Here is a 19,492-nt window from a genome sequence, read left to right on the forward strand (position 1 = left end):
GTTCGTCCCTACTTCTCGCGTTAGCTTTACCAAGTCCTGCACATGTCCGTGGACTTGGAACGATTTACATTGCCGTGCGCTCACTGCGCATGCTCCAGAACTTAGAGCTATGGCTTCAACTCTTCACATTACAGCGCATGCTCAGGAACTTAGAGCTACAGCTCCCACACTTCACATTACAGCACATGCTCAAGAACTTAGAATATCTTCTCTGGCTTTAGCGCTTCTGCGCATCCTCAAAAACTTTGAGTTTCTGCTCTACTACATTAGTTCTGGGCATGCCTGAGTTGAACTATACTTAGATGGATTCTTCAATATTGCTCCACTTCTTTACTTTATGATATACTAGCTGAAGGACCCGGCTTCGCTCGGGTATATTTAATCAATTTAATGTTTGTGTGTGTCGTTAAAAGATATCAACACTATCCACTATAACAGTGACCTCTACAGCACCCCGCCCCCTTAACAGTGACCTCCACAGCCCCCCACCCCTTAACACTGACCCCCACAGTGCCCCGCCCCTTAAAATTGGACCTCCACAGTAGGTGCCCCGTCCCTTAAAATTGAACCTCCACAGTAGCCCACCCCCTTAACTTTGACCTTTTACAGCAGCCTTCCCCTTTAACAGTGAGTTTCACAGCACACCACCCCCTTGACAGTGACCGCCACAGGGGCCCGTCCACTTAACAGTGCCCTTTACAGCAATCTGCCCCTTAACACTGACCTCCATAGCGGACCATCCCCTTAACTGTGACCTCCACAGCAGCCTGCCCCTAGGGTGGCCAGAGGTCCAGTTTTAGGCCGGACAGTCTGGCTTTCAGACTCCCTGTCCTCTGTCTGGCGCAGGGCCTGGATGGACACAGGGATGTCCTTTTGAACAGCTCACTCTCAGACAGCAGCACTGTGTCTGAGCGTGAGCTGCATGTAGAAAGTCACCGTCCCTCCCACCCCTGACAGAAGTTGATTTTTAACTTCATTTTTTCAATCCCTGTCGGCTGAGGAGTGGTAGGGGGCATGGCCTAACCATATTGGGGCGTGGCTTAGCGGTACCTAGAAGTTGATTTTTTAACTTCATTTTTTCGATCTCTGTCGGCTGTGGAGTTGGAGGGGGCATGGCCTAAATGGATCGGGGGAGTGTCCTTTTGAACAGCTCACACTAATACTGCAGCACTGTGTCTGAGAGTGAGCTGCAGGGAGAAAGTCACGGTCCCTCCCATCCCTGCAGCTGACAGAAGTTGATTTTTACCTTCATTTTTTCAATTCCCGTCGGCTGAGGAGTGGGAGCGAGGCCTAACTAGATCAGGGGTGTGGCTTAGCAGGACCTGGTGGCGGGGTTTTAAGTTTGTCTTTTGAGGGTGGACACATTGTGGCAGGGGGCGTGTCTGGGCTCCTTCCTGCAAGAGTGACACCCCTCTGGGCACCTTACTGGCTCATTTGCATACCAAATAAACTGGATTTTCAGAGGATAAAAACATCTATTGCTGATACAAAGGCACATCTGGAAATAAGGTACTAAGTGCTATTAGGCCATGGCTTTACTTCAAAAGCAATTATCCTGGTGACAGATTTCCTTTAAAGCTCTCCTTCAACAGTGAAGATAAATAGCTGGGTTGTTATGGAAACCTGGAGTAAAACTGTGTGTATGTGTAGGCTGGAGGACCTGCGAGCTTCATGTGACCAAGCTTCTATTGGCTAATGCATTTTTTGGGAATATCTCTACGTTCTAGAGATCTGAGACCTGGTCTAAAACCTTCCCGGACACCTGATGTACCTGTGTGCCAAATTTCGTGATTGTAAATGCGACGGTGCGGATTCCTTTAGCGGACATACACACACACACACACACACACACATACACTCAGCTTTATATATAAAATTTTAGCCAGAATGATACTCTATCATGATTACCGTATGTTTCGCCCCATAAGACGCACTCCCCCCCCCCCCCCCCCCAAAAGTGGGGGGAAAATGTCCCTGCGTCTTATGGGGCGAATGCTTCCATTTTACATCGCAGTCTGCAATGCTGCAGCATCGCAGCCTGCGATGTATGAGCGGGGAGAGAGGAGGGGCTGGAGTCTTAAACTTGGGGCGGGGCCCCGCCGCTCACCGCAGTATTTCTAGACATTAATCCTTAACCTGTTAATAAGTTTAACTAAAGCTGCGCTCTCCCCTGTATCAGTACTGCACTTACTAACAAGTTTCCATAGCAGGCAGAGCTGACGGCAGCAGTAACGTCACTCACTGACGTCGCGCGCCTCCTCCGTCTGCAAAGTGGGAGGAGCATGTGAGTGACGTTACTGCTGTTGTCCGCTCAGCTTTAGTTAAACTTATTACCAGGTTAAGGATTAATATTTATAAATACTGCGGTAAGCGGAGGGCCGGTGTATTGGGGGATCTGTGGATGACACATATATAGCAGTGTCATCCACAGATTCCCCCCCCCCCCCATAACAGTGCCATCCACAGATCCCCTATAGCAGTGCCATCCACAGATCCCCCATAGCAGTGCCATCCACAGATCCCCCATAGCAGTGCCATCCACAGATCCCCCATAGCAGTGCCATCCACAGATCCCCCATAGCAGTGCCATCCACAGATCCCCCATAGCAGTGCCATCCACAGATCCTCCATAGCAGTGCCATCCACAGATCCCCCATAGCAGTGCCATCCACAGATCCCCCATAGCAGTGCCATCCACAGATCCCCCATAGCAGTGCCATCCACAGATCCCCCATAGCAGTGCCATCCACAGATCCCCCATAGCAGTGCCATCCACAGATCCCCCATAGCAGTGCCATCCACAGATCCCCCATAGCAGTGCCATCCACAGATCCCCCATAGCAGTGCCATCCACAGATTCCCCATAGCAGTGCCATCCACAGATTCCCCATAGCAGTGCCATCCACAGATCCCCCATAGCAGTGCCATCCACAGATCCCCCATAGCAGTGCCATCCACAGATCCCCCATAACAGTGCCATCCACAGATCCCCCATAGCAGTGCCTTCCACAGATCCCCATAGCAGTGCCTTCCACAGATCCCCCATAGCAGTGCCATCCACAGATCCCCCATAGCAGTGCCATCCACAGATCCCCCATAGCAGTGCCATCCACAGATCCCCCATAGCAGTGCCTTCCACAGATCCCCCATAGCAGTGCCATCCACAGATCCCCCATAGCAGTGCCATCCACAGATCCCCCATAGCAGTGCCATCCACAGATCCCCCATAGCAGTGCCATCCACAGATCCCCCACATGACAGTGCGCCATCCACAGATCCCCCACATGACAGTGCGCCATCCACAGATCCCCCACATGACAGTGCGCCATCCACAGATCCCCCACATGACAGTGCGCCATCCACAGATCCCCCACATGACAGTGCGCCATCCACAGATCCCCCACATGACAGTGCGCCATCCACAGATCCCCCACATGACAGTGCGCCATCCACAGATCCCCCACATGACAGTGCGCCATCCACAGATCCCCCACATGACAGTGCGCCATCCACAGATCCCCCACATGACAGTGCGCCATCCACAGATCCCCCACATGACAGTGCGCCATCCACAGATCCCCCACATGACAGTGCGCCATTCTTATATTCATGATTTCTCATATCATAGCGCTATATTTCCATTTGTCCTATATCCACAATAGTGTTTCCAAAAAATCATCATATAGATATTAAATCAATATTGAAAACCATCTATTTTTTTTAATAATAAAATAATAGCTTTAGATGTGTATCATGTTTATCACTCTGGCTAATTTATTATTCATGATCATGTTTGTATGTATGTATGTATATATATCTCAATAATCATGTATTTAATAAATCAATTACCTCTAATGCATTCTTTTTAGTTCACCTGATTAAATATAACTTGAGGGGCGAACCATTGTGCTGAATCATGATTTTTTAAAATTAGAACACATAATGAATTTTAATTAATCATGGAGGAAGTAGGGTAGGGGAATAATTTACCTAAAAGATCATAATTTCATAAGGATCCGTGCCATTTCTCACTAATACCTAGTATTGACTCTAATGGTCTTATATCTACTCTGTACATTATTTGTTTAAACCACAATCGTTGTTTTACCGCAATTTTTAGAGAAGAGAAGCGAAGGTGAATCCTTTGTTTAATCCTAGAGGAGCCAAACTTTTTAGCCAATAAATCAATCTGGCTTCCTCCTGCTTTTTTTTTGGTAATATCGATAAATTGAGGAGGAAATGACTAGCAATAAGTGGTAGAAAGAATATAAACTGAGAATAAGAATCAGGAGCTAAGCGCGCGGCTACCAGATTCTTACCACATTTTTACAGCACTAAGGATCACAGTGCTGGAGTATAATAATATAAGACTAGTAACAATGCGGAGACACAGCTGATAGTTTTAACAGATTAAAGGTCAAGGAAGGGATTTAACATTTAGCACAATAAAAGTTAAGTTTTATTAAAGTGAAAATAGGCACATGTTAAAAGAGGGCAAATTAATAGTCGGTGGACTAATTGCATAATCGCCAGAAATGCAATCCTATGGCGCATGTGCGAAATCTAGGTTAGAATTGTGCCTGAAATTATACTAAAGGCTGTGTAAAAGCTAAGGGGAGGGAAGGGGTGCAGCGTCCTTGACTTCAAGCGAGAAAGCCGCTGCTCCCTTTAAGAACCTAATTTACATACAGTTTGCAGGGGAATAAAAGTCAGCGATCATTCACATCTGACATCTAAGACTAAAACATCTTTAGAAACCTGATGACAACATCTATAAGGTAATGCTTGTGGTTTATGGTGCACTTTGTAGCTGACAGGTTCCCTTTAAAACACATTTTTATGTTTTAACATATAATTACATTTTCCATGTCAATATTTAAACAAAAACCTAAAATCCTGCAGTTTTTGCTAAGCCTAATAATTGGCGCCACTTCTTGATCTGTACAGATTCTTTACTGCCGTTTCCTGCTTATCTGTCATTCTAATCCTGCCTGTAATGATATCACCTCTGTGGACAGGACCCACCATTCACAATAGGTGGTGGTCAGACATGATCTATTCTTTCCTTGTACAATAACCTCTGCACAGGGCACACAGCATGCCCAGAAAACTCTCCCATAGAAGTCAATGAGGCAATTTTCTTTCTAGATGCTGGTAAGAACATCTAAGGCAAGATGGCCGCCCCCATAATAATGTTCAGATAATAAAATAAAAAGATTTGTAATCGGATAAAAACAGATTAGAAAAAAAATGATGCGTCACTCTCTGGTTTTAACTGGCAGGTAACGTTTTTGGTGACACATTTCCTTTAAGAACCCCCGCACCCCACCTAATTTTCCTACACATAAAAGGCTTTATCAGTCAGTACGGTGAAATGGTACTGATACTTGGTCTCAGCCCGTCTTGAGTTAGGATCCTTCTACACAGGTGGATTTTCAGCCCGTTAGCGAGCACTGATCGGCCCATACAACCCGTCAGTCAGTGCCGCTTACCGCTGCCAGTTATTGTTAGTATCCGGATGATCATTTATTAATACGATCCTTCTTCCCCATACAGTTTTCCCTCGTTTACACAGGTTGATGTGCTGCCAACTATGGTTTAGGGTGCAATCAGCTGACAGATATGAAATGTGATTTAAACCAAATTAAATGTTCCTAAAAACGTAATTTAAGAACGCATTTTCCCACACTCACACCAGAAATTGCCCAAATCCAAAATTGCTTCACATTAGCCTTCCATTTTTTCTATGGCAATTTTTACAGTATGAACTATTCCTTGAGATCCTCGTCAAAGATTAAAAAAAAATATTTACTTTTCCGTACCTGTTTCGGGCTCCATGTGGAAATCGCACTGGGTAGCAAAACGTGGTTCATTTGTGGGAGGATTCCACGACAGTGCAGCAGTCAAAGGGTCAGCCACAAAGGACTCCACGGCAAAAATACACATTGTATTTGTGCCTTTTATATGATTGTCCTCTGGGTTCGGCCACACGTGGCGTAACTGCTGTGGGTCTTCTGCAGCGGAATTGCACGTGGAAAATCCATACTTTACAGTAGCAGCAAAGTGCATGAGATTTTAACAGAACTCATCACAACAAAACCCACACATAACTTGACATGTGATATGGATAGCGTCTCAATTTTTGCCACCGATTTCACAAATCCATAACAATTTCATGGTGAATTCCGCTATTTCATGTGGATTTTGCTGCTGCTGAAGTCCAGCAGATACACAGAAACTCGGCGGCCATACTGGTAATGTGTTGCAGGAAGAGAAAAGAATGACTGTAATGTTTATGCATATTATGTTCTCTTCTGTCTTGCTCCATTTTTAAAAACATAGGGCCAGATTTATCATTAGCTCAAGTCAAAATAATGGAGTGAAAAAGTCGCCAATTTTTGCGCATCGCTATAACTGCGCAAAAATGTGCGACTTTTTTTGGCTCTGCGCCATGCTCGCCAGTTTTCTGAAAGTGGGCGTGTTTTCTTATGTAAATTAATCTCAAGACAGATTTACTATTGAGACAATTTAAAAAGTCGCAAAAAATTGCGCAGTTTCACTCCAGTGAGAACCATGCTTATCTTATGCGACTTTTTAGAACATGCGACTTTTTCGTAAAGACGTGCGACTTTTGTAAAGCGGCTTACTGAAGGATAAACTGCTAACGGCAAACCACATTTATCACAGTATTAAAGGACCATTAATAAATCTGACTTGGCCAAAAGTGACTTTGACAGATGTAGAAGTGGAGTAAGATGTAAGTGTAATGATAAATCTGGCCCATAGTGTTAACGGACATCTCTCCGATTCTAGGTTTAAAGATACAATTGTGAATGCCAAGTATGGAGGTCATACTGAAGCGGTGAGGAGGCTTCTGAGCCAGCTGCCTATCAGCGCCCAGTCTTATAGCGGTAGCCCTTACCTTGACCTTTCTCTCTTCAGCTACGATGATAAGTGGGTTTCTGTTATGGAGAGGCCTAAAACATGCGGTGATCACCCTATCAGGTATGCCAAATGCTGTGCGGCCAACATACATTTGTGGGTCATCATACTGCAGCTATGCACTTGTGCATACTGAGATAAATTGCCTATTTGGGGTCCATTCACACGTCTGTAGTGTATTGCGAATCCGCAATACACCCGGCCGGCACCCCCATAGAACTGCCTATTTTTGTCCGCAATTGCGGACAAGAATAGGACATGCTCTATTTTCTTAAGGAGCTGCGGACCGTAAGATCGGGGGCGCGCTCTGGAAATGCGGATGCTCTCTGCATCCATTCCGTCCCCATAGAGAATGAATGGGTCCGCACCCATTTCGCACAATTGCGGAACGGATGCGGACCACAATTGCAGACGTGTGAATGGAGCCTTATGCTGGGGATTTTCTCTCTCAATGTATTGTATTGTTAGTCAGTGATACTTACACTCTTGCTTTATTCCACTGATATCAAGTTTATGATTTGTGTCCTTCCTTTAAAAAAAAAAAAAAGCGGGGGGGGGGGAATAATTGTGTGTTTTCATCTAAGGCATTACAATACACGTTCCTGTGAGGCTGCTCAGCCATGAGTGTGTGTGGCACACAGGATGGCATCATTACCATTAACAGTTTGCACTTACAGTAGTGGAGATATACAGTCTGGCTAAGCAGCCTGATGCAAGTCTGTGCAATGTACAGTAATGCCAAGAGCCAAAGCACAGTGTAGCGAGGCCCCTCATCCCCACTAAGCAGCTCTGCGACTGCAGGCAACCCGTCCTAGTCACTTTCTAAGTCATTATTACATAAGGCTCCATTCACACGTCCGTAATTTCGTTCCGCATTTTGCGGAACGGAATTGCGGACCCATTCATTCCTATGGGGCAGCACGATATGCTGCCAGGACACGGAATTGCAGATCCGCACTTCCGTTCCGCAAAAAAAATAGAACATGTCCTATTTTTGTCTGCAATTGCGAACAAGAACAGGCATATTCTATTAGTGCCGGCAATGTGCGGCTGTCCGTGTTTTGTGGATCCGCAAAACATGTCGCGGACGTGTGAATGGAGCCTAAATCCCAGAAAACTCCTTTAAACACTTGTGTTTGCTTTTGGATGGATATCACACCTTCTGCCTAGGACCTGACCATCTGGTCAGTTTGCAAGAGAGCCCTGGAGAAAGACCCTCATGCGTCTTGAGGTTCTCAGGGTCCAAGCAATTTTGCTGCCTCAAGCACACTTACATTCATATTTATCAGGGTAAGTTTAACATCTGTGTTAAGTGTGGGATGAAACCCGAGTTTCAGGGACATAAGTAGGTAATTTTTTGGTTGGTAAAAACATGAATGTGGGACTGTATTAAAACTTTTATTGAATCTGTTGGTTGATTTTTCATAAACTTCCCATCCTTTTTCATTATACCCTCTTCTTGGAATAATGTGCATATATTCCTATTCCCAGGATACTTAAAAGGGTTTCCAAGATTTTTTACTGATCAGTGGGGGTCGGACACCCGGAACCCCCGCCCGCCAGCTGTTCGAGAAGGCAGCGGCACTTCTGTGAGTGCCGTGGCCTTCTCGCAGCTTACTAAGCACAGCGCCTTATGTTGTACAGTGGCTGTGATTGGTATGGCGCTCAGCCCCATTCACTAGAATTGGGCTGAGCTGTGCCTAGGCCACGTGACCGATGAACGTGTCATAGCTTGCGTAGGGAAAGCAGTGAGAAGGCCATGGTGCTACTCCGAGCGCCTCTGCCTTCTCAAACAGCTGATCGGCGGGGGTCCCGGGTGTCCGACCCCCAACGTTCAGAGGATATAAGTGATGGCTAACCTCTTGCACTCCAGCTGTGGTGAAACTACAACTCCCAGCATGCTCCATTCATTTCTATGGAGTTCTGAGAACAGCCAAGCAAGTGTACATCTTGGGAGTTGTAGTTTTACCACGGCTGGAGTGCCAGAGGTGAGCCACCACAGGGATAGGTCATCAGTTTTAAAGTGTCAGAAAAGCCCTTTAATGTCCAAGCCATTCATTTCTACAATGATTTGTTCCTCCGTGTGTTTTAGGGGGGGCTCTGCACATAAGTTCTTGTATATACATGTATGTAAGACAGCTGCTCGCTCTGCCGGCTTGAATGACTCGAGAGAAGTGCAGTTTCTATTATAGCGATGCCACTGGATGAATTGTCTGTAGTAGATTGATTCATATTCTTTGAATTAAGCGCCTGGAAGTGGAGGAGAATTCCTTTACTTGTTGTTTCCATCAGAATAAGCCCGCACTTGTAGGCACTCATGTCATTTAAACGCTTCTGTTCATGCACGTAAGCTGCACACAACATTGGTCCCCAAGGGTAGGTAGAAATTGTGCCGTGTAAAGCTGTCAAAATAGAGGATGTGAGAGTACTCTATTGCTGCAAAGAATTACCCACAGGGTGCGAGAAAATGCCCCATGGCTTTTAAGTACATGAACTACATGGTGCTCAATGATACCCCCCAACATGCCACATACCTAGTCCAGGACTTTGGTGGAATAAAAGAGAGGGATGCAGAATCCATAACTCCTAGTCTTCTGAGCCGTCCACACCGGGATGTTAATGTTGCCTAATCTTCCATTTTGGACCACATTTAATGTCGGTAAATGAGTGTAACTGCTTTCAGAATGGCCCTGATTACTTGCTGCTTAAATACATTTTTAGTTGTTGGTAACCTTGTCAGAAATTACCGAGAATTTGCCCTGTGTGCTGTAAATTGCTTCACATCAGAGATTTGCAAACATAATTTTGCTAATGTTTTTCTTGAAGGAAAAGCTTTCCTCTTTAGTACTGGAAACGAAACAGAAAATACAGGTAATCGCCGCCCTCCATTACACACATAGCATTTATGTCATCTCTAATGGGAAGAGCTAGAATTCCTAGTCCAAATCGATTTTAATTTATTTTTCTTCCATTTTGTACGGGGCTGTGTTTTTTGTTTTCCAGTTCTCTTGGAACATACCTAAAGCCAAGATGAAGATTTTCTGTATACAGAGGTATTAACAGTTGGAGAGCTTTTAGCCAATGCATAAATCAGCGGTGTAAAAGCATCGAGGAGCGCAGACATCCCATGCATGTCAGTACTGATTATTACTCACATAGCTTTCTGGGGTTCTTCCACTATTAGGCCGTTGGCGTTTTTCAGACCTCACGTTTTCTACCTGGAGGTATTTTTCATAGGATTGTTGTGCAGAATTTCTATGCACACACAGATCATGAAGCTGTATATTCTCGGGATCCAGAGTGCAGAATTTCATTCATTATTAGAATTCACATAGTAGTGGGCACAGCATCGATAGCGGAGATTCGATTATTTCCAAACAGCTTCGAGTACATCCCAACATTGCTCTAAAGCCTCATGCGCACAACTGTATTTTGGGTCCACGTCCGATACGCTTTTTTTTTTGTGAATAGCACGCACACCCATTGAGTTCTACAGGGCCGGGAATAAAAATATAAGACAGCACATGGATGTCACTCGTGTGCTGACCACATCCAAGAGGATGTCCTGTGAATCGCAGTCCCTTTCTTCTGAGTGGTAGCTGTAGCATCCAAACAGGAGACCGCTACAGCTGTCACTCAGAACAGAGGGGAGGGGCTCTGACGCAGCTTAATGCAGAGAGCACATCACAGTGAACCTCCGGCTCGTGGACACTTGTAGGAGCAGAACCTGGCAGAATAAAAGTTTATATTCATATTGTGCCTGATAATAAAAAGCTTCACAAATTGTTTGTACTGCTTTTCCCAGCATCTGTCGTTAAATTAAAAACTAGGATCCTTGTGGTGAGAACTATATAAAGTGGAAGCTTACAACCTTTTATACCTTGTGAGCTACATAAGAGCCACATTACCGTAAATCTGAGGAAACAAGAAAACATGAAGTTGGAATTGCTTGGTCCCTATACTTGCAACAAACTTTACACAAATCAATAGTACATTCAAATACAAGAAACGTTATAATATATCTAATCAGAAAAAAATGCTTCTTTCTTATGCTTTCATCCTCCCAAACTGTTCACTCACTCTGAATTCACTGTGAAATCTGTCATGTTCTCCATTCTGACCAGAGAAGTTTATAGTGGAGTGTGGAAGGGAGAGGTTGCAAAGAGGCACATGCAGCCGATAGAAATCTGCAGAGAGGGCAGAGGGAGGGGTAGAGGAGCAGCCACATACACGGAGGCTGCTGCAGCTCATAGTGAGTTCTCTATATGGCCCGAAGTGCTTTATTCACATCACATCAAGTTCTATATGTTACTGCATACTTACCAGCATTGGAAAAGGTCATGCACCTGTGACTGAGGGCGCTGCCTGACGGATAGCAGTCACATGTATGTATACGGCACATCATCACTTCTGGCCTTGGGGTACTGGGATGGTGCCGCTAGAACAAGGACACTGTGACTAGGTGTTTTTTTTTTTTTTGTTGTTTTTTTTTTTTTTACTGCATGTTACATTTTTTCCCGTGTCGGAGAACCCCTGTAAAATATATGCATTTGTTAAAAACAGCTCTTCCAATTGTATCTACAGTCATATACACACTAATATTTTTAAATATTCCTATTGCTGGGCCCCGACAAAGTACATTCACGTTTTGTTTACTCATGCCAAAAAAGCTGACATGTTGCTAGGCAACACGTTATATTAAAATCAGCGCAAACACACTCATGAGAGACCTCTGTAAGAATGAAAACAAAGTACATACATTTATTGAATTTTTCATGTTGAGGAAAGGCTTGTCTGCCCAGTAGATTATTTCTACCGCAGCGCTGTAAATTAAAGTGGAGGCATTGCTAATGATGACAAATGAGTCCCTTTATTGGTAAAAAGTGATGTGCAGATCATTTGGAGCCGCAGAGGTCCATCCACCTTTTTACATTTTATGAGAGAGTCTTAAAAATCCTTCTGTCCATACACAGTATATTGAATTGCAGGGATTGATAGAATGGCTTTTTCTGAGCAGTTTATTTTTCTGGAATATTAATGTATAAATAATGTCATAAATGATATGCATGTTTTTTTTTTTTTACTGCCTGGCAAGTAGATCATTATAAGAAACTTGGTGGAAAAAGCAGTTCTTTGAAGTAATGCTTTTTATCCTTAAATTCTCCCTTCGCTTCAACCCCTTCAAAATGTGTATGGGGGAGTCATGAAGAATAGCTGTGGGCTGTATGGGCTCTTACAGGGCGATGATCCAAAACAGCACCTGATATACACTCATTGACAAACAGCGCACCAGGAAGGAGTGGTTGGAATGAAACTTTAGATGTGCGAGTGTAATGATATATGTAAGTGAGTACAATGTTAGAGTGAAAGGATACGTTTTTTTGGGGATGACTGTACAGTTTAAAGGAGACTCTAGTGCCCTGTTGGGTGGCCTCTAGCCTGGATATGAGATGAGATACGGTTTCACATAAAGATCTCCAGATTCTGTATTGTAGGCCATAATGTTTAATTAGTCCTATAAATGCTTGATTGCCGATTTAAATCTGGTGACCGGGCAGAACAAGGAAGTGTTGCTATCTGGTGGAGACATTCCTGGGAAACATTTGCTCTGTGTGAGTGAGCATTATCCTGCTGAAAAATGCAAGTTGGGAGCCCCGCCGTGAACAGCAACACATGTGGCCGCAGGATGTCCTGTTCGTATCACCGAGCTGTTAGTGTCCCTCATATTACTACAAGAGGTAGCAGTTGGGGCATCTGATATGGTTCAAGTTCATAGCAGTCCTCATTCACAACACCACAGGAAACGAAGGCAACAGTTGGCTGTCAGTAGCAGGACACGTAGTGGGTGATGCAACACCAGATTTCCTTCTGATAAGCACCTGGAAATGGGCCGGGCAGAGACAGGGGTATGTAATGAAGATACCACCTGTGTCTGGATGGTGGACATCGAAAGAGTGGGAGCTGCTTGTGCTTGTCGGCAGATTAAATGATCCTCTCTAGTTGTGGTCTGTCTGTGCCATCCTGGGCCTGTTTGCCGTGTGTGTGCGCCCTCATGCAACCACTACAACGCCTCCTAACAGCTAGGTTAGAATGGCCTAGATGGTGGGCAGTTTGTTGAAATGGCCATCCTACTTCTTTTAATCCAATCATACTTCCTCTCTCAAAGTTTGTCAACTGGACACATTTCTTTGAGTGCGTTGTAGAGGAATGTATAGCAGTCGCCGATCTCTTACCAACGGGTACACTACCCAAAAGTAGCCTGTGAGAGCCATTTTACTAGGTAGCCTGGAAAACAATTTTGCACTCGCTGGCAAGACCCAGAGTCTAATCAGACCACACCTGCAATCATTTACATATCCATCTGAGACATTACTGCATGCTGAGTTTTGCAGCAATCCAACATTTCTAACTGGGTGCTGATTAATTTTTTATTTATTTATTTTTTATCATTGTCTGTATATTGCCATATTGCCAGTGTCCTGACAAAGTTTATATTTAACATATAGACACTATAAAACTGTAGAGTAGATACATATTGCATACAGCATCTAAAATATCTATGGGTCCGCCAACCATTTAAAATTTATAGTTTATTGGGATAAGTGGGTAATAGAATTAAAACTAATATCATTAACTACTGGCCCAAGGCAGTGAAACTGGTTGTCTGATGTCTAAGAAGTTAACAAAAACCCCTGGGCTTTCAAGTGAAGGAGGCGGACCTATCAGTGATTGACAGCCTCCCCCCCCCCCATGACTGTGCATACAGAGATAGCTGTCAATCACTGATAGGACCGCCTCCTGGACTTCAAAGAATGAGCAGGAGTTTAAATATTTAAAGTATAAGTTTTGCCGCCTATTTCAAATAATGATATATATCAATCTGCTCAGCTTTTCCTGCTCTATAACCTGCAGCTAGCAGATTAAACTGCATCTTTATGGTGAGAGGTTCCCTTTAATTCAACCCTCTGGTATAAGAAAAAACAATTCACATTAACTGAGGAACAAACGGAACACTAAAATGGTGCCCAACATCTAATTTTTTAGATGCAGATCCATCAGTTCCCGGGCTTCTCTTCTACCATCCAAGAGGTCGTACCACTTCTCAGACTGCCTGATGCATACTGTGCATTTGGTAGCCCAAGACACTTCCTGCTTCCCTTGGATAAGCCACCACTGCTCTCGTGAACAGTGCTGGCTAATCCAAGAACAGGACTGGACAAGTAGGAAGTGTCCTGGGCTACCGATGCACAGAAGTGGTGCAGCCATCTTGGATGGCAGACAAGGAGCCTGAGAATTAGCAGATCTGTAATTAAATAGATGAAGAGGAAGTCACTCATGCAAGTGCTCTGCTTGTTCCAAGTTGATGTGATATTTTTTTCTTCTTGAATTAGAGGGTGGCTTTAACCTCTTAAGGAAATATGACGTACCGGTACGTCATGTGAAGATCGGAACAAGGTGATCGGAACAAGGTGCCTGCTCAAATCATTGAGCAGGCACCCTGGGACAATGCAGACCTGCGGCTTTTACGGGTGGTTGCGGAGGTGCCATCGGGGCCCCGTGCAGCTGTAAGGGGGACCCGATGGCATCGGCGCTGCCTTCCGGTGACGAGCCTGTGAGTTCCAGCCCCCTGGATCTCACAGGCAGGAACCTGTATGAGTAATACACACTATATTACTCATACAGCCAATGCATTCCAATACAGAAGTATTGGAATGCATTGTAAAGGGGATTAGACCCCCAAAAGTTGAAGTCCCAAAGTGGGACAAAAAATAAAGTCCGTCCGTCCGTCCCCCAAAAAAAAATCGCATTTCCCCCAAATAAAGTAAAAACAAATTGCCACAAAAATAAAAAAAACTGTGGCGCAGAATATGGAGACACTAAAACATCATTTTTTTTTTGTTTTAAAAAAGCTGTTATTGTGTAAAACTTAAGTAAATAAAAAAAAAAAGTATACATATTAGGTACCGCCGCGTCCGTAATAACCTGCTCTATAAAAATATCACATGACCTAACCCCTCAGGTTAATACCATTAAAAAAAACGGTGTAAAAAAGTGTAATAGCAAGCGATCAAAAAGTCATACGCACCCTAAAATAGTGCCAATCAAACCATCATCTCATCCTGCAAAAATCATACCCTACCCAAGATATTCGCCCAAAAACTGAAAAAACTATGGCTCTCAGACTATGGAGACACTAAAACATGTTTTTTTTTTTTTTTTTTTTTTAAATGAAATCATTGTGTAAAACTTACATAAATAAAAAAAATAGTATACATATTAGGTATCGCCGCGTCCGTGACAACCTGCTCTATAAAAATACCACATGATCTAACCTGTCAGATGAATGTTGTAAATAACAAAACCTAAAAACGGTGACAAAACAGCTATTTCTTGTTACCTTGCCTCACAAAAAGTGTAATATAGCGCAACCAAAAATCAAATGTACCCTAAACTAGTACCAACAAAACTGCCACCCTATCCTGTAGTTTCTAAAATGGGGTCACTTTTTTGGAGTTTCTACTCTAGGGGTGCATCAGGGGGACTTCAAATGGGACATGGTGTCAAAAAAAAACAGTCCAGCAAAATCTGCCTTCCAAAAACCGTATGGCATTCCTAGGGGTGGGCGATATAGACGATATGCGATATAAACTATATAAATCTGACCAACGATAGAGATTTCGTTTATATCGCCATATTGCAGTAGAACATGGCATGCGCCGCTCTCGGCACATACCATGTTCTCCTGAGCCGGCACAGTGGAGAAGGAGAGAGTCCCTCCCTCCCCACTGTGTGCGGCTGCCGCTGACCACCAATGAGAACAGACTAGGAGGAGGAGGGGAGGGACTGTGGCCACTGCGCCACCAATGAGAACAGAGAGGAGGAGGGGAGGGACTGAATACAAACGTAGCCTGCATATGCCGGCCATATCCCATACCCGGCCTCTATTACTGCGCACCGTGATCTGCCGCAATGAACCCCTCAGGTCCTGAGGGGTTAATTGCGGCGCATCACTGCGCGCAGGAATAGAGGCCAGGTATGGGATATGGCCGGCATATGCAGGTAGCTACGTTTGTATTCGGGCGTATTAACAATATTCATTGGTGGCGCAGTGGCCACAGCCCCTCCCTTCTACTCCCCCTCTTCAAAGTATTACATTAATTGCTCCCCCCCTACCACACGATTAAATCATTGGTGGCAGTGGCCCTAGGGTGGTAGCTTCTGATTCGAGCCCCAGCAGTGTAATCGCGGGGCTCCGATCGGTTACCATGGCAGCCAGGACGCTACTGAAGCCCTGGCTGCCATAGTCGGCTCTCGGCTCCCTGCTGCTGTGTGTACTATGCACAGAGCAGCAGGGAGTGTGAAGTCCTATTCCACCCTAATAGAGCTCTATTAGGGTGAGTAGGACAAGGGTTCTAGCCCCTAAGGAGGCTAATAGTTATTAAATAAAAAGTTAAAAAAAAAAAAGTTTACCCCCCGAAATATAGAATATATCGCGATATATATCGCACATGCTTAAAATTATATCGCAATATAGATTTTAGCCAATATCGCCCACCCCTAGGGATTCGTTTTCTTCTGCACTCTGCCGTGTGCCTGTACAGCAGTTTACGACCACATATGGGGTGTTTCTGTAAACTACAGAATCAGGGCCATAAATATTGAGTTTTGTTTGGCTGTTAACCCTTGCTTTGTAACTGGAAAAAAATTATTAAAATGGAAAATTGTATCTCTATTTTCCATTAATTCTTGTGGAACACCTAAAGGGTTAACAAAGTTTGTAAAATCAGTTTTGAATACCTTGAGGGGTGTAGTTTCTAGAATAGGGTCATTTTTGGGTGGTTTCTATTATGTAAGGGTCCATTCACACGTCCGTTTTTTCTTTCCTGATCTGTTCCGTTTTTCCAGGAACAGATCTGGACCAGATCTGGACCCATTCATTTTCAATGGGTCCTGGAAAAAATCTGACATTGAGCTGTCCGTTTTTTTCCAGGACCCATTGAAAATGAATGGGTCCAGATCTGGTCCAGATCTGTTCCTGAAAAAACGGAACAGATCAGGAAAGAAAAAACGGACGTGTGAATAGACCCTAAGCCTCACAAAGTGACTTCAGACCTGAACTGGTCCTTAAAAAGTGGGTTTTTGAAAATTTCTGAAAAATTTCAAGATTTTCTTCTACACTTCTAAGCCTTGTAACATCCGTAAAAAATAAAATGTAATTCCCAAAATGATCCAAACATGAAGTAGACATATGGGGAATGTAAAGTAATAAAATTTTTTGTAGGTATTACTATGTATTAGAAAAGTAGAGAAATTTAAACGTAATTTTTTTTTTATACGGTAAATAAAAATGCATTTTTGGACTCCATTTTACCAGTGTCATGAAGTACAATATGTGACGAAAAAACTATCTCAGAATGGCATGGTCATGCACACGACCGTATTTTATTTCCGTGTCCGTTCTATTTTTTTGGCGGATAGAATGCGGACCCATTCATTTCAATGGGTCCGCAAAAAACACGGACAGCACACCGTGTGCTGTCCACATCAGTATGTCCGTTCCGTTGCTCCGCAAAAAAAATAGTGCATGTTATATTTTTTTCTAGTTTGCGGACAAGGATAGGCATTATTACAATGGATCCGCAAAAAAAACGGATGGCATACGGAACGTCATCCATTTTTTTTGCAAAATGCATACGGTCGTGTGCATGTAGCCTAAGTCAAAGCGTTTTGAAGTTATCACCACATAAAGTGACACTGGTCAGATTTACAAAAAATGGCCTGGTCCTTAAAGTGAAAATGAGCCCGGTCCCTAAGGGGTTAATGCCCAATTACCTAGTGATTTAGACCTAGGTTCCCAACCTGAGGTATATGTACCCAAGGCAGTTACGTGTCATGCATCCAAGGAGTACTTTTGTCTTCATGCTAAGCTTTTTATGTGCCAGGCAGCAGGGGGCAGACCCTCCCCCCCTCCCCTGTATTTAACTCATTGGTGGCCAGTGCGGCCGGCTCCCCCTCCCCCCGTTTTTAACTCATTGGTGGCCAGTGCGGCCGGCCCCCCCTCCCTCCCCCCAATTAAAATGACCGACCCCCCCCATCATTGGTGGCAGCGGAGAGTTCCGATCGGAGTCCCAGTTTAATCGCTGGGACTCCGATCGGTAACCATGGCAACCAGGACGCTACTGCATTCCTGGCTGCCATGGTTACTTAGCAATTTTAAAAGCATTATACTTACCTGCGATGTCTGTGACCTGCCATGCGCTCCTCCTACTGGTAAGTGAAAGGTCTGTGCGGCGCATTGCTTATAGCACAGACCTTTCACTTACCAGTAGGAGGAGCGCCCGGCCGGTCACCGACATCGCAGGTAAGTATAATGCTTCTAAAATTGCTAAGTAACCATGGCAGGCAGGAATGCAGTAGCGTCCTGGTTACCATGGTTACCGATCGGAGTCCCAGCGATTAAACTGGGACTCCGATCGGAACTCTCCGCTGCCACCAATGATGGGGGGGGGGTCGGTCATTTTAATTGGGGGGAGGGAGGGGGGGCCGGCCGCACTGGCCACCAATGAGTTAAAAACGGGGGGAGGGGGAGCCGGCCGCACTGGCCACCAATGAGTTAAAAACAGGGGAGGGAGGGAGGGGGCGCCAGCCGCACTGGCTACCAATGAGTTAAAAACAGGGGGAGGGAGGGGGGCCGGCCGCACTGGCCACCAATGAGTTAAATACAGGGGAGGGAGGGGGGTCTGCCCCCTGCTGCCTGGCAGCACCTGCCAGGCAGCAGGGGGCAGTCATGTACACAGTTCTTTTAGTATATTCTAACTTGAAGCGTCCCCATCACCATGGGAACGCCTCTGTGTTAGAATATACTGTCGGATCAGAGTTTTCACGAAGTGAAAAATCAGATCTGAAAAAAACAGTTATGCAGACGGATCCGTTCTGAACGGATGCAAGCGTTTGCATTATAGGAGCGGATCCGTCTGTACAGACACCAGACGGATCCGCTCCTAACGCAAGTGTGAAAGTAGCCTTATTTTGTTTACCTTCTTCCTCCTCTGCACTGATCATAGAGAGCACTTTGATCACTGGGGAGACGCGGGTTCATGGGGAACATGTTCCCAGGACGGGAGAATTTTTTAACTTGAACACGTTTTGTTTTTGTGTAAATGGTCGAAAACTGTATTCAAACAAACGCACCAAATACATTCACTTCAATGAAGGCAAAGGCAGTCTAAAGAATTCATCTTGGACTTTGTTTGACCTGCTTGCCATTTGTTTTTCTCCCCCCCCCCAGACAGAACAGCATAGTCTGCCATGCAATTCTGTCCAGCAGAAAAGACTGAAACAAACAGCTGGCAGGTCAAATAAAGTCCAAAGATGAATCGTTTGGACCCTGTTTGCCTCATTGAATTGAATGTATCCATCGCAATATGCATTTGAATACTATTTTCGGGTATTGTACCCCCAACAGAAAGCCCAGTGTAGAGCTAAAATGCAATGCAAACCCAGCCTAACAAAGCAGCTTGCAGTAAAAATTCTATTAAAGGGGTTATCC

General features: G+C 44.6%; 1 protein-coding gene across 3 annotated transcripts in view; it reads left to right on the forward strand.

The window, feature by feature from the left end:
* DET1 (DET1 partner of COP1 E3 ubiquitin ligase) overlaps window positions 1-19,492 on the forward strand; it is a 64,555-nt gene that overhangs the window by 37,945 nt on the left and 7,118 nt on the right. For 2 of the 3 annotated variants that reach the window (XM_040414171.1, XM_040414172.1), the window contains exon 4: window positions 6,814-7,005. In XM_040414171.1, coding sequence (XP_040270105.1) covers window positions 6,814-7,005 — 192 coding nt within the window. Of the gene's footprint in view, window positions 1-6,813; window positions 7,006-19,492 lie in introns of those variants that run through there. The other variant, XM_040414173.1, reaches the window with a different exon arrangement.

This window comes from Bufo bufo, chromosome 1 (genome assembly GCF_905171765.1).
Source record: "Bufo bufo chromosome 1, aBufBuf1.1, whole genome shotgun sequence".
NCBI lineage: Eukaryota > Metazoa > Chordata > Amphibia > Anura > Bufonidae > Bufo > Bufo bufo.